Source organism: Mastomys coucha, unplaced genomic scaffold (assembly GCF_008632895.1).
Source record: "Mastomys coucha isolate ucsf_1 unplaced genomic scaffold, UCSF_Mcou_1 pScaffold15, whole genome shotgun sequence".
NCBI lineage: Eukaryota > Metazoa > Chordata > Mammalia > Rodentia > Muridae > Mastomys > Mastomys coucha.
The window spans coordinates 12,393,153-12,414,632 of record NW_022196897.1 but is presented as its reverse complement, the minus strand read 5'-3'; the positions used below and the strand labels follow the sequence as shown (position 1 = coordinate 12,414,632).

The window sequence follows — 21,480 nt, the reverse complement described above, 5'->3', positions numbered from 1 at the left end:
AATCCGCCTGCCTCTGCCTCCCAAGTGCTGGGATTAAAGGCGTGCGCCACCACTGCCTGGCTATAGTGCCATTCTTAGATGCCCTCTATTTTTGTGTATGTTTCACTCCCAGAAATCAGTATCACCAACATTTTCCAGGAAGAACAATAGAATATATTTATTTTTAGTTTTTCCTGAGTCCGGGGGTGTTGTTTCTCCAGGTTATAGCATTTGTGTAGTGCCTTTGTATTTGCTGTCACCTACAAGCTTTGGTTAGAGTCCCCACTGAAGACTGGTACCTGTGATGGCTCTTTAGATTCTTTCTCTGGGGTGCTCTCAGGTGAGCCAGACTGACTCCAGGATTCTTTTCTTTTGTAAAATATATTTTAATTTATTTTTTAATAAATGGTTAGATCTAGAAGTATTTTGCCTATATGTATGTCTGTGCATCACATGCATGCCTAGTACCTGGAGGCCAGAAGAGGTATCCTTGGAACTGGAGTTATAGTTTTGATAAACGGCCATGTGAATGTTGGGCATTTAACCCAGGTCCTCTGGAAGACTAGCCAGTTCTCTTTTAACTATTGTGCCATCTCTCTAGCCACTAGGACTCTTCCTATTTGTAGTATTAATTACTGTGATTATGATGAAACATGATTACAAAAACAACTTAATGTAAGATTGAGTCTCCTAGAAATGACAGAGAAGCTATACTCATAATACTTCCACAGTTTATGCCTGCCTAAACAAGATCTGACCATGTCAGTGTTAATAGACATGCTAACACAGAAGCAGGGGTCTCACGGGGTCCTGCCCCTGGGCAAAGAACAGACAGCGACTAATGATTGCTGAGAAAAGGAAGTTTAATCTCTAATGGTTTATCCAACACAAGTGATTGGTCATCAAACACACACACAACATCAGGACTTAGCAGCCTTGGTTGGTTGGTTTGTTTATTTTTTTGGAGCCAGAGAGTTTCTCTGTGTAGCCCTGGCTGTCCTAGAACTCACTCTGTAGATCAGGCTGGCCTCAAACTCAGATATCCACCTACCTCTGCCTCCCAAGTGCTGGGATTAAAGGCGTGTGCCATCACTGCCTGGCATCAGTAGGCTGTATTTATATATTTATGCACATAGCAAGGAGGAGGAGGAGGAGGAGGAGAAAAGAGATGATCGGTTTGCGAGGGAGTGAGGCAGAGATGTAGGAAAGGTTAGAGGGAGGGGCCATGGGAGGGATGGGGGCAAGGAAATGGAGAAGTGCTATAATTAGATTTTTTTTATTTTTTAGATAATTAGATAATTTAAATTTAAATTTATTTTTTATACTTACTTTTCATCCCTGTCATTGCTCCCCTCCTGACACCCTCTCCCACAGCCCTTCCCCCATCTACCCTTGCCCTTCTCCTCTGTGCAGGTGGGGGCTCCCTGGATATCTCCACCAATCCCCCTTGGCATTTCATGTCTCTTCGAGGCTAGGAGCTTCCTCTTCTACTGAGGCCAGTCAAGGCAGCCCAACTAGGAAAAAATGTATTCCACAAACAAGCAACAGCTTTTGGGGTAGCTCTGTTCCAGTTGTTTATGATCCACATGAAGGCTAAGCTGCACATCTGCTACATATAGAAGGCCTAGGTCCAGCCCTTGTAAGTTCTTTGGTTGGTGGTTCAGACTCTGAGAGCCCCAGGGGTCCAGGTTAGTTGACCCTATTGGTCTTCCTGTGGAGTTCCTATCTCCTTCAGGGCCTGCAATCCTTCCTCATATTCTTCCATGAGTTCACAAGCTTTATCCACTGTTTGGTTGTGGGTGTCTGTATCTGAGTCAGCTGCTGGGTGGAGCCTCTCAGAGGACAACATGCTCTTGTCTGCAAGTATGCTTTGCTTAGTGTTAGGGGTTGGTGCTTGCCCATGGACTCAATCTCAAGTGGGCCGGTTATTGGTTGGCCATTCCCTCAGTCTCTGCTCCATCTCAAGTGCCTTGTAGACAGGATAAATTTTGGGTTGAAAGTTTTGTGAGTGGTTTGGTGTCTCTATCTATCCACTGGGGTTCCTGTCTGGCTGTAGGAGGTGGCCTCTTCAGGTTCCTATCCCTATGTAGTAAGTCACAGCTAAGGTAACCCTGACTGATTCTTAGGTGCCTCCCTTATCCCAGGTCTCTGTCTTGTCCTGTAGATGCCCCCACCACCTCACCCCCATCAATTGTGGATTTCCGTTTATTTTTATAACCGTCTAGCGATCTCTACTGTCCTTCCCCACACCTGGTCCTGAACCCCCTATTTCCCTCTCCAACATCCCTCCCTCTATCTGCCTCTTATGACAATTTTAGTCCTTCTAACTCCTTCAAACTTTCCTGCTTGGGCCTTCCTTCTTGTTTAGGTCTTTGGGTCTGTGTAGTGTAACACAGTACTTGTATTTTATGGTAATAGCCACTTTAAGTGAATACATACCATGAATGTCTTTTTTGGAACTGATATTCTCAAGTTCCATCCATTTGCCTACAAGATTCATTATATCTTTGTTTTTAGTAGCTGAATAGTATTCCATTGTGTAGATGTACCACATTTTCTTTATCCATTCTTCACTTGAGAGACATCTAGGTTGTTTCTGATTTCTGGCTATTATGAATAAAGCTGCTGTGAACACAGTTGAGCAAGTGTCTTTGTGGGATGTTGGAGCATCTTCTGGGTACTATATCCAGGAGTGGTATGGCTTTGTCTTGAGGTAGAACTATTCCCAGTTTTTCTGAGAAAACTCCAAATTGATTTCTAAAGTGGTTGTTCAAGGTTGCACTTCCACCAGCAATCGAGAAGTGTTTCCCTTGCTCCCCATCCTCGACAGCAAGTGCTCTCTCTTGAGTTTTTTATCTTAGCCAGTCTGACAGGTTTGAGATGGATTCTCAGGGTTGTTTTGATTCACATTTCCCTGATGACTAAGGTCTTTGAACATTTCTTTAGGTGCTTCTCAACCATTTGGTATTCCTCTGTTGAGAATTCTGTTTAGTTCTGTACCCCATTTTTTAGTTGGGGTATTTGGGCTGCCGATTTGTCCTATGGACAGTGTCTTTTGCCTTACAGAAACTTGGCAGTTTCATGAGGTCCCATTTATCAATTGTTGGTCTTAGAGTCTGAACCACTGGTGTTCTGTTCAGGATCCATACTTATCACCCTGCACAAAACTCAAGTCCAAGTGGATGAAGGACCTCAACATAAAACTGGATACACTAAATCTCATAGAAGAGAAAGTGGGAAATACCCTTGAATGCATTGGTACAGGAGGTATAATTAGATTTTAATTAAAAATTAAAAAGTAATTTAAGGGAGGAAAATGTTATACTGGCTTACAGTTTGCATCGTCATGGAGGAGAAGCTTATAGAGGCAGGAACTTGAGAGATGCTTGATCCCATTGCATCTACAGTCAAGAATACATGTTGAATGCTTATTCTGAGCTCATGCTCCTACTTCATGCCCAAAGGCTGTCTCCCAGGTGATTCTCAGTTTCATCAAGTTGACAGCTGAGATTACCATCTCACTTGGTAATGAGACAAGAAGTCAGTCTCAGTCAGCACAGAAACCTATTCAGAGCAGTTTTGATGGTCACCTGCTTGCTGCTGGGAGGTCTTTCTTTACCAGATAGAGCTCCTCTCTTTATGCATTTCTATGTTTTGCTGATTGTCCATGGCTGCTGCACCACCGTGGCCCCTGTTTCGTGTTGTTTGCCTGCTCCTTAGGTATTTGGGGCTACAATCTGAGTGACATGGATGGAAGGCATTCTATTCTACCTTTGCTGGAAGTGCTTTTGTAACATGTAGTTCTCCCTGTTGTTTTGCCAGTCATGGTCTGGCTCCTGGGCTGAGAGATCAATGATCACAGAAGCACCATTATGCCTGGCTCCCTATCTAGTAGCGTTAGTCTGACAGAGTTCTGCTTTCCAGCACTAAAGTGCTGTAGTTCCTGCTGTGCCTAGGGTTCTGGAGGGTAAATGATGGATTTGCAGAGGAGATGACTCACTTGCCTTGATGAGAGACCTTCAACCCACTTTATTCCTTTCCCCTCCCCTTTCCTCCCCTCCCCTCCCCTCCCTCTGTCACTGTCCTTCTTAGGCTTGCACCCTTACCCTCAGTAAGGGCTTAGGGAAGCTATAGAAGCAGGTTATGCCAATTTCATGGTGGTTTTAGCACTCCGCATCCAGGATTCATTCATTCTATCTATCTGTCTATCTATCTATCTATCTATCTATCTATCTATCTATCTATCACTCCACATCCAGGATTCATTCTATCTTATCTATCTATCTATCTATCTATCTATCTATCTATCTATCTATCTATCTATCCATCCATCCATCCATCCATCCATCCATCCATCTGTCTGTGTCTTTCGTGATGGAGGTGTCCAGCAGTGAAGAATGTATTTCTCTACTTGAAAATTTAGTTAGTCATTTGATGGGCCTTACTTTTATACCCCTACCCCCTTATTGCCTTAAAGAGCAAAGAGGCTTTTTTTGTGTGTTCCTGGCCACAATCAGGGTTTGTGGGGTCTGGCTGCTATGCCACAATCAGGGTTTGTGGGGTCTGGCTGCTATGCCACAATCAGGGTTTGTGGGGTCTGGCTGCTATGCCACAATCAGGGTTTGTGAGGTCTGGCTGCTATGCCACAATCAGGGTTTGGGGGGTCTGGCTGCTATGCCAGTTGGGTTTGGGGGTTCTGGCTGCTATGCCACAATCAGGGTTTGGGGGGTTGGCTGTTATGCTATGCTCTGCTGAGTGTTGGGATTAAAGGTGTATGCCACCTGCCAGCCATGGAGAGATGGCTTAAGTGGTTAAGAGCACTGACTCCTCTTCAGAGGTCCTCAGTTCAATTCCTAGCAACCTCATGGTGGCTCACAACCGTCTGTAATGGGATCTGATACCCTCCCTCTTCTGGTGTGTCTGAAGAGAGTGATAGTGTACTCACATATATAAGATACGCTAATTAAAAATACACTTATTTGTTAAAATTAGCTGCTTTGAAGTGTGGCTTCCTTTTGCCTTCAGTGTTTTTGGCAGCTAGACCTTGCTGTGCTCACTTGATCTCTGGTCTTTGTACTGTGAAGAGCTACAATTCTTCTTTTTGAAGTCTCTTTTTACTGTTGGCAGCAAGAATGCCAGTTTTCCTTAATCGCTGTGAATAATTACTTTATAAGCTATTAAACCTTTGTTCTTTGTCTGAGATGCTAGCATAGAATGCCATGGAGAAGGCTCAGCTGTGAGCAGGCGACTTGCTCTCGGCCACAGCTGACATTACACTGGGTGCCTTCCCTGGCTGTACCTGTCTGTTCATCTGCCTCTCTATTTTATTGAAAAAGTTACAAATTATTCTAAAAGTTGTATCACTTGAAGCTAGTTCTTGTTTTGTTTATTCTGGAAAATAATATTTTGCCAAACAGGCTGAATTGATGTCCTGTCCTCTGCCCTCCCATTCTTTTCCCTCCCTTGAGTGAGGCTCTCCACTCCCTTTCTTAGACATGTCTATATCCTGCTGTGCCTGTATGTCAGGTTAATTTAGAAAGGAAGTCTAGCAAAGATACTCTGCTTGAGCTAGAGCTTGATAGAGTAATTGTGCCTGTCTGTGTGTGGGACTGTGTGTGGGGTGTTAAATATCTTGCATGTGTTGGAGCTAGATTTTGAATCCAGGCCCTTGTTGGTGCAATGCGGGTACCTACCACTGAGTAGTAACCAGCTTTAGTTACTATGTCTTGAGTGCAGTTTTGAAGAATCAGACAGCTGGTCAGTAAAATCGTTTTAGTGTTGTTTGTTAAATCTCTTTGTGACAAATGTAGAAGACTCACAACTCTTTTACTTACTTGGATAGGGATGCAGAAATTGCACTCAACACATCTAAGCAATCTCTGTTTTACTAGGCGGGTGCCAATATTGACACTTGCTCAGAAGATCAGCGGACCCCACTGATGGAGGCTGCAGAAAACAACCACTTGGATGCAGTGAAGTACCTCATCAAGGCTGGAGCACAGGTGGATCCGAAGGTACCCACCCAGTCAGGTTCATATTCCTATTTCATGTGTAGATGTTTTTTAGATGAACAGGGAGCAGTTTCTCCTTGAAACACTGCAGGAACTTGTTGCCATCAGATATTTGCCCTATTGTCTAGCAGAGTGTTTATACTTGATATAGTAGTTCCTTTTCTGTCAGTAAAGATTTAGTTTGGCTCATGATTTCAGAGGGATTCTGCTCCACCAGAGTGTAGAAGGCATGGCAGAATTGCAGCAGGAACTTGCTGACTAGAGCAGAAGGAGAGGATGTAAGCTGGGCTCAGGAGCAGGTATAAATGCACAGTCTTCTCTCTGATGACCTGCTTCTGTGGAAGCCAGGCTCCACCTTCTGAAAATTTCACAAATTTTAAGCTGGGAATAAGCCTTTGGGACATTTCAAATGCAAACTCTAAACATGTGGTGACTTGGCTTACTTACTTGTTTCCTGGTAACCACTGGATCAATATCTGTTCAGTAATAGATCAGCCAGAAAAGAGATGGCCGTAAAGATTTTGTTCCCTCTTTCATTGTGTTGTCCTTCTTGTTTAGAGCAGTTAGGCAAGAAGAGCAATGGAAGATAACCAGATTGGAAAGAGGACTTAAATGTCTCAGTTCACAGTTACTGTGATCTTAAGTGTAGAAACATAGAGGATCAACAAAAGTATTGTTAGAGTTAGTAAAACAATTTAACAAATAATAGGACAAAGTTGACATAAATAACAGTTAAATTTCTCCCTCTTTCTCTGTTTTGTGGTTTTTTGCTTTTGTTTTTGATACGGGGTCTTAGTATATACTGAGCTTAGAACTTGTGATCCTCCTGCTTCAGTCTCCTAAGTATTGGGGCTATAGGTGTGCATCACCATGTTCACTTTATATTTCTATGTTCTTTAAGTTAAATTATCCAAAAGGAAGTTGAATTAATTTTATTTACAGTAACATCAAAAAGAATAAAATACTTACAAGTATGTTTAATCAAAGAGTGAAAAAGCTTACACATTGAAAACTCAAGCAATTGCTAAAGGAGATAGTGTAGTTTATAGCTTAGTTGGTAGAGTGCATGTCTCAGGACCACATAAAATCCTGCACAGAGGTTTACACCTTTACTTCTAGCACTTGGGAGACAAAATCAGAAGGTCAAGGTTATGTTTGGTTACATAGTGAGTTTAATGGCAGCTTGGGCTATTTTCAACCCTATATTTTTTTTTTATTTTTTATTTTTTTTTTGGTTTTTCAAAACAGGGTTTTTCTGGATCTCCCTGGCTATCCTGGAGCTTATTCTGTAGACCAGGCTGGCCTCGAACTCAGAAATCTGCCTGCCTCTGTCTCCCAAGTGCTGGGATTAAAGAGCACCACCACCACTCAGCTCAACCCTATCTTAAAACAAAAACAGAAAGAAATGGGAGGTCATCTTTTATGTGTATATACTCTATGTAATCCTTATCAAAATTCCAAGCAAGTACAGAAATATCCATTCTAATGGATATTTCTCCATTAAAAATATAAATATAAATCTCCATTGATGGAGATTTTTATGAGGTCTAGAATGGTAGAACAAGTTCCTTATTTCAGAACTTACTACAAAGCTGCAGTGAAGAAAATGGGGTAGTTCTGGTATAAACATACAGCTATAGGATTGGCTTGGTCTTTATGTGGGTTCCCCAACAACTGGAACAGGGACTGGCCCTGACTCTTGTTGTCTGGCTGTGGATCCTGTTCACCTAACTGAGCTGCTTTGTCTGGCCTCAGTGAGAGAGGATGTGCCCTGTCCTGCAGTGACTTGATGTGCCAGGGTGTATTGCTACCCAAGGTTGCTCCCCCGCACCTTTTCAGAGGGGAAGAGGAGGGTAAAGAGAGGCTGTAATCGGGATGTATAGTGAATAAATAAATAAATTAATGGGGGTGGAATAAATGCAGAGCAAGAAAAAAAAAGAAAAAAGAGCTGCAGACCAGTAGAATTAGATGAACAAAATCTCAGAAATAAACCATTGCTGTGTTGTTAGTTGATTTAAGGCAACTATTTAGCAAATGGTGCTAGGAAAACTTAGTATTCATATATTAAAGAATGTACTCATATCATACATATACAAAAATGGATGAAGAACTAAACATAATAGCTAAAATTATATATTTTGTAAGGTAGTAAAACCCATGATTACAATACTCACTATTCAGAGATGGGAGGAGTGTTACTTGAAGGCCAAACTAGGTTCCATAGTGAGAACCTCTCTCAAAATAATGTAGTTCTTAATGGTTTGGTGAGTCAGTAGTTCTAGCCCTAGGTATACACCCAGGCAGTACAAAACCACTGTGGACAGCACTATTTACTGCAGCACTCCCCCAAGGAGTAACTTAGTTATCCTTTATTTTGCATTAATGAACAAATGCTCTATCTATTCAACAGACGTCATCCAGGGACAGTCAGGGACAAAGCATAGAGATGTGATAGCCCAGGTAAACTTTGGGGGTATAAAGCTAGACACAAAGTATAAGTACCACAAACCTCCATTAATATGAGATTCCCAGAGAGGAAAACCACACCCCAAGTGTGGCTTAGATGGTCTTACCAGCTGTAGAAAAGAAGATTTGTACACCCATGATTTAGAGGGCCCTGTGGGATGACCCACTTGGGAGGCAGAGACAAGAGGATCTCTGAGTTCAAGAGTGGCTTGGGTCTATGTAGTGAATTTCAGAACAACTGTAGCTACATAGAAAGACTCTTATGTCAAAATAAATAAACAAATAAAAACATAGATCCCAAAATAGTAACGATAATTTAAAAATAGTAGAATTAAAGCTAGAGGGCTGAGGGTATAGCTTATTTAATAGAGCACTTGCCTAACTGCTCAGATCCCTGAGTTTGATCCCCAGTACCATGTAGACTGGGTATGGTAGGGTCAGCCTGTAATCTTTACACTCTGAAAGTACAGTGTGGGGTTCAGAAGTTACCCTTGGCTACAGAGTGACTTCAAGGGCCAGACGTGGCACATAAGACTGAAAACAAAACATAAGAATATAACATTTTATGCCATAACTACAGTAAATAAACAATGTAAAGAATAGATGTCAGTCAGTGGTAGAGTGTGTGTCTAGCATTTATTTGTGTGGCTCTGGATTCGCCTCCAATACCCCTGGTGTAAAATTATTCTTTTTCACATCAGTACTTGTTTGTTTGTCAACAAAATGTGGCCATAGCCCTGTGCAGACTTAATCACATCCATTTTCACATCAAATAAAATGTTCACTATTACTCTGGTATTAAATACTATTCTAGGGTCTTAAAAAGTGGAGTGCTAAGTTTTCACCTAGAATAGTTGGGAACCTACAAAGCCGCTATCTATGAAGTGTTGAGGTCAGATATCAAGACTGAGAAATGTGTGAGTGGGTTGTGTAGCAGATTTAGTACATCAAAAGAAAGGGTGAGGGAAACTCTTCAGTATTCAAACATTATAGGATACCAAACGTCCTAACATATATACAAGCCTGGTTTCTCAGAAAGACAGCAGAAAAAAACCTAATAGGAAAACAAAAAATAGGATGAAGAACTCAAGACCATGAGTTTTATCGAAGAAAACCAGTAATCCACAGATCCAAGCAAACAAACAAAAAAAGCAACTCAATAAAACCTAAGTAAGGCAAACAAAGACAATACACCACACTCAGATACATCAGGCAGAAGCAGTGTAGACAGGCAAAGAAATCTTGCAGGTTGCGTATTGGCAAACACCCTGAGCTGCTACCAACTTGACCTGCAGTGGTCTAGACATGGTTGAGAAGAGTCTGCTGTCATTGAGCCACAGAAAGAAGTCTGAGAAGAAAAGACAGCCCAGAGAAAGTGTCCTTTTAGAAATGAGGTAAAACTAGATGTGGTGTCACATGACTGTAATCCCCAGCACTGGGGAGACAGGTAGGTGGGTCTCTGAGTTCAAGGCCAGCCTGTGCTACACAGCTAGACACTGTCTCAAACAATAAAATGAAAATAAAAGCTGTTGTTTAAACATCTTTCTTTTTAATAACTGAGATTTTATTGATTGAGGATCAATACATTTCAGTTCATACACAATTTTAACACATGTACCAAAAAACCTGAGAGCTGTATGTTATGCTTCTTCTAAACCGATTATTACCGTGCTGTTCCAGCTTAAAGCTTGGTGGAAATTTCTCTCTTAGAGGATCTCACACAACATCATCAAATGACAGTATCTTTACTTCCTCTCATTCACATTTTGACTTATATACTACATGCTCAGGTTTTTATTTTTCATAGAACATTGTTACAACTGACCACCACAAATAGAAATGTTAAAGATGTTAGAATTTTTCTTTCTTTTTTTTTTTTTAACTGTTTGCTAGTTTTTGTTTGTTTGTTTTGTTTTGTTTTGTTTTGTTTTTGAGACTGGGTCTAAGTAGTCTTGACTGCTGGAACTAGATCAAGCTGGCCTCAAACTCAGAGATCTTCCTTCTCTGCCTCCCAAGTGATGAGATTAAAGGTACGTATCACTATGCCCTTCTTAGCTCACAGTTTTGACCAGACAAGGACCAAGGAGTAATTTTGGTTTTTAAAGGAAACAGTTCTAGAAACAGGAGACTAGAAGTAATTTAAAATACTTGAAACACATTAAGTATATGATTGAGATTCCAAATTTCTATTAAGTATGCTTTGTGTTGTAAGATGTAAAACTTACCCTTACATGGAATGTTAAGCTGATATCTAAACTGGCCCCAGCCTCCCATGGTTGAGTGTCCCACTTTCTCTTCTGGTTGTACCAAAAAGAAGTGAGTGTTTACAGTTCTTTTAAAAAAATCATTTACATTTAAAAATGGAATGAGGTGGGATTCTCCTTTTTACAGTGTTTCTAGTTTCTAAAAACTTGCATTCAGAACATAGTTGGTAAAAATATTCCTCTGGGTTGTAGGGGAATGAGATTGTACAAAAAGGGAGACAGGAGACACTAATAGGTGCAGCACATGATTAGTTCAATTTGGCTTCTACTTCAATGGAGCCTGGCCTCCTTGATCTGCTTTTCGGTTTTCTGAAACAGCTCTTGGTTGCTTGGCTAGCCACTTCAGGCTAGTTGTTCTTTGTTTCTGTCCTCTGCTTTGTTTATTCTTTTCTTGTCTGATGACTTATCCTTAGCTGGGCCTTTTTTTTTAAAAAAAAAACCTTTTTTCCAGTTTAGCAGGAACAAATTTAGCCCTTGATGATCTACACTTGGAAGTCTCCTTTGATGCCCATTCTAAGCTGACCTTCTTCTTGGGTGTTGTGTTACAGAGGGCCCATGGGACGTTGAGGCACCCAGACTCACTTTAAAAAACTTAAAAGGCAAGAAGCTGTTTAAAACAAAGATACATATGGTGGAGTTTATACAGATTTACAAATAAATCATATAGTATTAATAGTTCAGAGAAATGTAGTGTGCAAGCAGAATCACTTTGTAAGGTTATTTTATTGCCGTTTAAGTAGACTAATTAGAAGTGAATAATGTGCTGGGTGGTGGTGGCGCACGCCTTTAATCCCAGCACTTGGGAGGCAAAGGCAGGTGGATTTCTGAGAGGCCAGCCTGGTCTACAGAGTGAGTTCCAGGACAGCCAGGGCTACACAGAGAAACCCTGTCTTTAAAAACTAAAAAAAAAAAAGTGAATAATGCTTTTTAAAATATTTTTATTTTTTGAGATAATATAATTACATCATTTCCTTTTCCCATTTTTCCCTCAGAACTCCCCACTTTCAAATTTATGATTTCTTTTTTTCTTAATTGCATACATATGTATGTATGTGATATTTATTAGCATATATATCCCTAAGTATATAAAGACACCCGCTCGGTCTGTATGATGTTACATGTATGTATAGGTTTGGAGCTGACTCTTTACTGGGCTGTCTCCTTCCACGCTCAGCATTCCTTAGTTCCCTACAGTTCTTTGTCTAGGATTGAGTCTTCATGAGCTTGCCCACCCATTAGCATATCTGTCAGTACCGTCCTTGTTCAGTTCCTATTTGACAGCTGTGTTGTTGAGACTTCATGGGTGTAGCTTCTCTGACACCATCTCACAGCCAACTTCATGTTTCCTTAGAATATTTCCACCCCTTCTACAATGCTCCAGGCCTCACAACTGTGCAGTGGTCTCCATCTCTTGCAAAGAGTTTTCTTGGAGGGTGTGAGAACTACTGTGGGTATAAGGGTAAATATTTTGAGTGTAGCTAAATATGGTGATTTAGTGAACATTTAAGGATTTATTTTTAATTACATGCTGTGTCTGTGTGTGGGTTTATGCATGTGAGTGGAAGCGCCTAGGAAGAACCAAAGAGGGCATTAGATCCCCAAGAGCTGGAGTCACATTGGGGACCTGAACCAGGCGGACTAATGCTGGGAACTAAACTCAGTTCCTCCATCAGAGGAATATGTGATTTAGACCACTAAGCCATCGCCTTTCATCACTAAGATAAATAACACTAAGAATAAATAAGTATTTTCTTTAGAGAAAGTACTAAGAAGTAAAGACTTAAAGGGAAGAAAAAGTGCTAGCAGAGAAAGTAGAGTCTGGTTAACAGTTTCTGTAGCTGCAGTAGTAGAAGTAGTAAAGCAGATGAGATAGAGAGCAGCTACAAGTAAGAAGACTGTGCACAGCACTTGTGCCAGCAGTCATGACTGCAGCTGCTGATCACTATAATCTGTAATCCAGTCCCAGAGGATCTACCTCCATGTTTAAACATACAGTAAATGGATAGAAATGAAGGCACCAAATGAATGTTACATGTTATCTTCATAGAATGAGAATCACTACATTGAAGTAAAAAAGTATTGTGGAGGACCAGTGGAATGATACACACTATTATAAATTATTCAAGGTCCCCACTATTATAGAAGTATTGAGATACATCAAAAAACTAGATAGTAAGAGCCGTTGTCCTTGGAGATGGGGTAGGTGAGATGGTAAGGAAGCTGTACAAATGTTTCTATGGTGGATGTAATAAAAACTTGAGTTGTACTTGGAGACGGCACTACCTACGACTTTGAACAATGTACCACAGCCTTTTCCTGTCAGAAGCCCCTGCTATTTGCTGATTTCATCTCTTAGTCCTGTGGGTTTCCTTTGGCTAAGATACTCTCCAGTTTACCTTTTAAGAACCAACCCCTCATATTCCTTGGTAGCATGAAGTTTGTGTGTGTGTGTGTGTGTGTGTGTGCACGCGCATACGCACATGCTTACATATACTCATGCCTACCTGCCTGCTGTCGAGTAGTTCATCTCTCTAGGAATCCTTTTTGCTATGTATGCCATCATTATTCTTAAAAATTTCCAGTGTTGATTCTCGTTATCAATAATAACATGGAATTGGATATCCCAACAACTCTTCAGAAAGATGGGCATCCTAATTCATATCAGATGTATTTTTTTTTTTCGAGGCAGGGTTTCTCTGTAGAGCCCTGGCTATCCTGGAACTCACTCTGTAGACCAGTCTGCCCTCGAACTTAGAAATCTGCCTGCCCCTGCCTCCCAAGTGCTAGGATTAAAGGTGTGTGCCACCACCACCCGGCTTATATCAGATGTATTGATATGTGTCCATAAGTGTTTAAACCTCAAGTGTTCAGAGTCTGAGAGAGAAAGGTAGTAGAGAAAGGTCAGCACAAAATGAGGATGGGGAGAATTGTCTCTCAGAGCAATGGCCAATATATACACATAATCCTTGTGATCAGTAAAAACAGACAGAGGAACTAGGCCTGGCCTGGTGTCTCTACTCACTTTTTGTTGTGTGGGTTGTTTGCCTCTTCTGGAGCTTCTTGGTCAGTGTCTTATTTTATTATTTTTTATTGTGACGTAGTATGATGGGTGTAGAATCTAGGAGAAAGCAGAATCAAAAACTAATGAAATATTCCCAGCACCAAAGGCTACAGAAGCAGTAATATGGAGCCTGGGGCTATCTAGTTCAGGGTGGGTAGAAATGGGTAAGTTCCTTCTTCATCATGATATACGAGTTGTATAGGTATATGTGATTGGAACAGGGGTTTTCCAACCCAAGGGTGTCCCTAATATAAGGACAAAGGACTCGAGTCTTGGCTATGGGCTTTTGAGACAGGAAGGACTGTGGTCCTCTTAACCTAGGTTCAGTCGAGTGTATTCATTGACAGGACCTCTTTTAGGCTGAGAGCCTAATAACTTCTCTGTGTTTTGTACCGGGAGCTAAGTCATAAGTGGTTTCTCTGGATTGAATGGCATTTGTATTGCAGGACGCAGAGGGCTCCACATGTTTGCACTTGGCTGCCAAGAAAGGCCACTATGATGTGGTTCAGTATCTGCTTTCAAATGGACAGATGGATGTCAACTGCCAGGTAAAGCCATTTTTCTGTACAGTGGCATAGCTGTCCCACCTCCTTCATCATTCATCTCCTACTCTTAGTTTTAGATGCTTAAAGGCCCACAAACCCCTAAAGGCGTTGTCTTAGTTTCTGTTGCTGTGATAAACATCATAACCAAAGTAACTTGGGGACAAAAGGGGTTATCTGATCTTACAGGTTATCGTCCCTAATTGATGGGAATCAGGAGGCAGAAACTGCAGCAGAATCCATGGTAGAATAGTATTTACTGGCTTGATTGCTTAGTTTGCTTTCTTATACATTTCAAGACAATCTGCCCAGGTAGGCCCATTCAAATCAATTACGAAACAAGAAAATGCCCCACAAACTTGTTTATACAACTTCTGATGGAGGCATTTTCTCAGTTGAGGTTCACTCTTCCCAGATGGCCCTAGCTTATATTAAGTTGACTAAAAATGGCCAGCACAGGCCTTGTCCCCATATTCTCCTCTTTCTCTGTAGGGCTTCTCTGCAATACTGGGCTAAATGGTTCTATCCTTGGTATTCTATCAGGCCTCCTCCTGTCTATTTAGAGTCTCCCAAACTCATATACCCACAATGGCTTCTGCCCTTCCTGAGAGCACCTAGGCCTCCTTCCTAGATCTGGTTGTGCTTTGACACTGCCTACTGTCTCACTATATGTGCTGTTTGTTGACCTGCCCCACCCCCATCAGTCATAAGGTGGTGTTTCACCAGTTCCGTGACCTATGCTGCATTGTTAGTGCTAGGCACACAATAGTTGTCTACAAATACATGTCAGTCCAGCAGATGATCTAAAAAAGCTGACTCCAAGACTGTCCCACACACCATTGTAGGGCCCTTTGATCCTCGGTTTAAGGCTGCATTTCCATCTCCCTCATGTCTCTTGTGTCTTTAGCTCAGGTCCTTCCTGCATTTTGCTTTAGTCCTCGCATCTTGTGCTGTCTTTTTTTATGGTCTGAAAGTAGCATGGTATGATTTATTTTAACTGCCATTAGCATTATATGTTTATTAACCCTGTTGGGTTACTGTGAGGCATTCTATTCCTTGTCACTCTGGGCTGGCGTTTATGCAGTATATGTGCCCTTATGTCAACACTGTCTCTGATAATGCCAATAGTTGACTATAGAGAAATCATCTTCATTTGTGGAGGCTTTGTGTGTCTACAAGGACATGCATATGTGGGTGGACAGAGGGCCCTATGGAGGTGTGTAGGAGGAGGCTGTCTCTCACCTCCAGACTGATGAGTGCTAACAGAACACTCAGTTCCTGCAGAATACCTTTTCTGCTCTAAATGAAATACTTAACATACATTGATCTCACCATAGTAATAGGAAGGTGACTCATGAGATCCTTAATGGACCTTACAGAGTTAGCAGACAGGATTGCTCTTCCCTGCTGCTCTTCTAAAAGAGGGAGTAATAATTTCTTCTGTGCCTGATATTCATTAGTCTATCTGCTGGTTGGTCTTGTGCTGGTTGGTCAGGGCTAAGAGCAAGAATGAAGTATTGTATTCATACTTCCAACAAACTTTGCTATGGGTCCCCCCTGGGTTGTTTCAGGCTGACTGAATGTTCAGTCCTGACAACAGTGTTAGCTGAAGCAGAGAGCTCAGCTAGCAGCTCATCTCCCCAACTTCAGAGGGGCTGTGCCTTTGATGGGAGCCAGCGCCTGCATTGACTTTCCAGAAAATAGTTCTTTGAGGATCCCTAGTCCTGAGCAGGCTACATAAAGTCAGTCATTCTCTCACTTGCTGTCTGTGGTGGTGACATCTTCTGTCTCTTACACTCAGGATGATGGTGGTTGGACACCTATGATCTGGGCCACTGAGTACAAGCACGTGGACCTGGTGAAGCTGCTGCTGTCTAAAGGTTCTGACATCAATATCCGGGACAATGTGAGTTTTTCATGGTGCTTTAGGAACCTTAAGAACAAAGCCTTTTAGAAGGCCAGAGGAGCCAGGTCACACCACTAAGCAGCTCCTTCTTTCTGGAGCTCTGAAGTGGAGTTCTAGCACATGATGGTTATTTTGGCCCTTTGTAGTCAACATCTTACTGACCCAACATGGATCTTGTACTGGATCCCTGCAAATCTGGCCTCTATGTAAGAGTGTTCATGGGTGTGTAGCTTGTGTGAGTCACTGCTCGATCCTTTTCTCCTGGCTCATGTCCCTGACTGGCGTGACCTGGGGGAGGAGCCCAAGAAAAACCACTAGGAACCAGTTCTCATGTAGGGGTCGTTATCAGAAAGAGAAAGAAATGTGAATGATCTGACCTAATACACTCTGTGGTGCCTAGTTTTATAGAGTCAGGGAAGTAGTAGTTATCCCTCTAGACATTATGTGACTTTTTCTGGGGATAGCTGAACAAATGTCCATTCATCCTAGATAGAGTACTGATCACAAACCAAAGAAACAATTGTACCCATCTGTTGCTAAAATTCTTTTTCACAGAGATAGAAGCAGTGTCTACCCCTTTTTGTAAGGTCCTAAACAAGCTGAGCCATGATTCCACCATTGTTGCTTGCTTTGGGAAACCAGTGAGTTTATTTGGGTGGGTTCTCCAACATCTGTATCATCAAGGCAGTTGGCCAGAGGCTGATCTGATTGGGCTAATTCCTTAATTGAAATTTCCTCTTCCTAGGTGATTCTAGCTTGTATCAAGTTGATGATAAAAACTAAGCAGCACAAATGTATCACTAACTGATTCTGGTGTGCAACCAACAGCAGTAGAAATAGCCTTGATGTTTGTGGACTATGGCCTAGAGATTCTCATTTAGCAACCTTATGGCTTCCAAGAACGCCTTTTCCCACCCATGCACTGTGCCCTCATTCAAACTCTTTTAACTGCTATTTTTATTGTTCTTCCAGATGCTTTTCCAAATCTGCAACTTACTCAAGAGTTACATAATGAAACCTTGTTAAAGAGAGGGTTCAGAATCTCTTAAGGGCTATCCTACTCCATTCCAGGCAAATTAAAGTTGGGCAATAACTAAAGAAGCAATATTAGCAAGGGTATAGTACAGCGTGAAAGGGTCCTATCATTTACATGAGTTGTGTTTAAGATCAGTGTTTGGTACGGGTACATGAGTGGGGTATGTTAGTTCTTCTAGCCTTCCGTAATCTAGCATTCTTCACAGGCCATCTGGCTTTATTTTAGGGTGCTGCTGAGTTTTCTTTTTTTTCTTTTTTCCTTTCTTCCTTTCTTTCTTTCTTTCTTTCTTTTTTTTTTTTTTTTTTTTTTTTTTTTTTTTTTTTTTTTTTTTGGTTTGTTGAGACAGGGTTTCTCTGTATAGCCTTAACTGTCCTAGAACTAGCTTTGTAGTCCAGGCTGACCTCAAATTCACAGAGATCTGCCTGCCTCTGCCTCCCAAGTGCTGGGATTAAACGTGTGTGCTACCACTGCTCAACTGATGTTGAGGTTTTTAAGTTTTATCATTTTCTTTTTCATCAGACTTTGACTTGCTCAACTGTCTTGTATTTCACTGACCCCTAGAATTTATAATTTTCAAAGTTTTATGTAAGTGATGTCCAGTCTTTTAGCTTTCATAGCTTTTTTTTTTAAAGATTTATTTATTATGTATTTATTATAAGTACACTGTAGCTGTCTTCAGACACACCAGAAGAGGGCATCAGATCTCATTACAAGTGGTTGCTGGGATTTGAACGCATGACCTTCAGAAGAGTAATCGGTGCTCTTACTCGCTGAGCCATCTCACCGGCCCCGCTTTCATAGATTTGTTGAGAAATGAATACCACTTATTTTTGAAGTATTGTTTGCTAGTCCTACAATATGAAAGGATTAGTTAGCTGTCAAGTTTCGCTTTTGTGTTGATTTTGTTAGTACGTTTATTGGTGTCAGGGTCTTATTATGTAGCTCTGAATGGCCTGGAACTCACTATATCTATATATGGCTGCCCTTAACTTCACAGCAATCTGTCTTCCTCTGCCTCCTGAGTGCTGGGATCAAATGCATCTGACACCACACTTAGTCCTTAAGCTTGTTACTTATCCAGTATGACACAGTATTTAGCTGCTTTTGTTGACATGTGTTGCAGACTAAATGAGTTTAAAGTGCATAGTGAGCTCTTCACATTTGGCCTTCTTTCTGGATCTTATCATTTGTCATGGTTTTATCAAAATGGAGGCTAATTCTCAGTAGGTGTGACTGTCCTGGATTCATTTTACATTCTGTTGGTAGTTTTTTTCTTGTTGCCTTAAATGTCTATTTATTGGCCATTTATTGATCCTCTATTGGTAGACACATGGCTGTTATAGAGTTGCAAATATTTGTGCCCCAACTTTTCCCAAATGAATCCTGGAAATAGAGGAGCATTGTCTCTAGAGTGCTTAGTGTTTCTGGTTTCTGGTTGTTGTAATCTTCATTTAATTTTTATTCATGTAATGGCTTATTGCTGTTAACATCTTCTTGTGGACTTTTTTGCTGTTTTCTAGCTTTTTGGTCAAGGATGTGTTTAGATCTTTAGCTCATGCTTCATTGGGTAGCTGCTGGTTGTTGTTGCTACTGCTGTTGCTGCTGCAGATGCTGCTGCTGTTATTGCTCTTGCTGCTGCTGTTGTTGTTACTGCTGCTGTTACGTTGCTGTTGCTGCTGTTGCTTCTGTTGTTACTGCTGCTGTTGTTGTTGCTGCTGTTGTTGTTACTGCTGTTGTTGCTGTTGATGTTGCTGCTGTTATTGCTGCTGCTGTTGTTGTTACTGCTGCTGTTATGTTGCTGTTGCTGTTGCTGCTGTTGCTTCTGTTGTTACTGCTGCTGTTGATGTTGTTGATGTTGCTGCTGTTGTTGTTGCTGCTGTTGTTGTTACTGCTGCTGTTGATGTTGTTGATGCTGCTGTTGTTGCTGTTGATGTTGCTGCTGTTGTTGCTGCTGCTGTTGTTACTGCTGCTGTTGATGTTGCTGTTGCTGCTGTTGTTGCAGTTGATGTTGCTGCTGTTATTGCTGCTGCTGTTGTTGTTACTGCTGCTGTTATGTTGCTGTTGCTGCTGTTGCTTCTGTTGTTACTGCTGCTGTTGATGTTGTTGATGTTGCTGCTGTTGTTGCTGTTGATGTTGCTGCTGTTATTGCTGCTGCTGTTGATGTTGATGTTGCTGCTGTTGTTGTTGCTGCTGTTGTTGTTGCTGCTGTTGTTGTTACTGCTGCTGTTGATGTTGTTGATGTTGCTGCTGTTGTTGTTGCTGCTGCTGTTGTTGTTACTGCTGCTGTTGATGTTGTTGATGTTGCTGCTGTTGTTGCTGTTGATGTTGCTGCTGTTGTTGCTGCTGCTGTTGTTGTTACTGCTGCTGTTATGTTGCTGCTGTTGCTGCTGTTGTTGTTGCTGCTGCTGTTGTTGTTACTGCTGCTGTTGATGTTGTTGATGTTGCTGCTGTTGTTGCTGTTGCTGCTGCTGTTGTTGTTACTGCTGCTGTTATGTTGCTGTTGATGTTGCTGCTGTTGCTTCTGTTGTTATTGCTGCTGTTGCTGTTGTTTCCCCCTTCTCCTTAACAAAGGAGCTCACTGAGTAGCTTTGGCTGGCCTGAAACTTGCTGTGTCGACCACACTGGCCTGGAAAAGTACAAACATTAGAATATTCTTTGTTTTCATGTATGTGTGTGGAAACTGCTTCCTATATTCTATTGAAGAGCATTGCTTAGCTGGACATGATGGCTCATGCTTCTTAATCCCAGCACTTTTGAGAGGCTGAAGCAGGTGAATTGTTATTAGTTTAGCCAGGCCACTCTGGCTAAAACAAACAAAAAACAGCAGCAGCAATGAAAATAAATCACTGTTTTAACTGAAGGTGATGTTCTTCTGTGTTTTTACAGCGGCATATAATTTTTAGCTTTGCATTTAGACCTACGGTCTATTTTGAATCAGTTTTTTTATATGGTGTGAGATGTGGATGAAGGTTTTTTGAGACGGGCAGGGTTCCTCTGTATAACAGACCTGGCTTTCCTGGAATTTATAGACTAGGCTTTATAGACTAGGCTGGTCTCAAACTTACAGAGATCTGCCTGCTTCTGCCTATGGAGGACTGGGATTAAAGTTATGCACTCCTTGGTTGTTGCTGGTGTTGCCCCTCCCCCTCCTCCTCTTCCTCCTTATTTATCTTCCTTTTCATGTGAGCATTTGCCAGTGCTGAAGTGGAGAAAGCCATTTTTTTTTTCATAGAGCTCAAGATCTCATAGACAGGAGACCAGCTCTACCCTTGTGGAGGCCTCAGTGGCACATGTGGCAGAAGAATCTTGTTTCTTTCCAACTTCCACATCAAACTTGAGGCTGTGAGTATGTCCTGAGCCTTAGTCACATGTTACTGCTTTGTTTGAGCAGACTGACTTCTGGGAAGACTGTCAGCCATGCCTTGGGTAGCTGCTCCTCCCTAGCTGGACTTCTGTTCCCTGTCGGCTCCCTCCTACTACTCAGGCTGTTTTCATGGCCTCGATCTGCCTCATGTTTGGAAATGTTTGTGCTCCGTGTAGAGTTCTTTCTGATCAGTGGGTTTATGCTGTGCATGTTGCTTTCCAGAGCCCTTACTAAGATCTTTGCAAACTGTTGTACCTTTTCTTGTGTCTTGTGTAATACGTGCTTTTTCTTCAAGCTATCATGCAGACTTTGTTGATGTGCCTTGGTGTTACTTATTTCTGTGTATATGTAGGTTGATTGGATGTCTTAGATCTGTGATTTAGGGTTTTTGTCAAATTTTGAATTTTTAGTTGTGATTTCTTCAGATAATGTGAATTAGACTGTAAGAACTTGTCCTGATGGCTTTGGATGGTCTTGTAAGCTTGTACATACTGGCTTTTCACCCTAATTTTTGATTGAGCTGGTTTTATTGTGTCTTCTAATGTACTGCCCTTCTTTGTTGTTTTTATTTTTTTATCTTAAACATGGTTTTCAGCTCTCTGTAAGTTTTTTTTGTTTACTGTGTGTTGGTAGCAATGGAATGAAAGGGATTTTGTTTATAATTTCTACCATGCCTAATTACCTTCTGAGTGTGTGGGATCCAATTATATCAGGTGCCTAATGGTCAGATTCCAGTTCAGTATCCATACCAGTTCTGGTTTGTCAGTGGTCAGTTTTACCTCCTATCTATGTGTCAGAACTTAAAGCCAGATGCCAGTTTGCTTTTAACTTACACCTTGCTGTCTATATTC

General features: G+C 41.5%; 1 protein-coding gene across 6 annotated transcripts in view; it reads left to right on the top strand.

The window, feature by feature from the left end:
* Positions 1-21,480, top strand: part of Ehmt1 (euchromatic histone lysine methyltransferase 1) — a 139,421-nt gene that overhangs the window by 100,927 nt on the left and 17,014 nt on the right. For all 6 annotated transcript variants that reach the window (XM_031369268.1, XM_031369271.1, XM_031369267.1 and 3 more), the window contains 3 exons: positions 5,871-5,993; positions 14,228-14,329; positions 16,125-16,229. In XM_031369268.1, the coding sequence (XP_031225128.1) occupies positions 5,871-5,993; positions 14,228-14,329; positions 16,125-16,229 (330 nt within the window). The remainder of the gene's footprint in view (positions 1-5,870; positions 5,994-14,227; positions 14,330-16,124; positions 16,230-21,480) is intronic.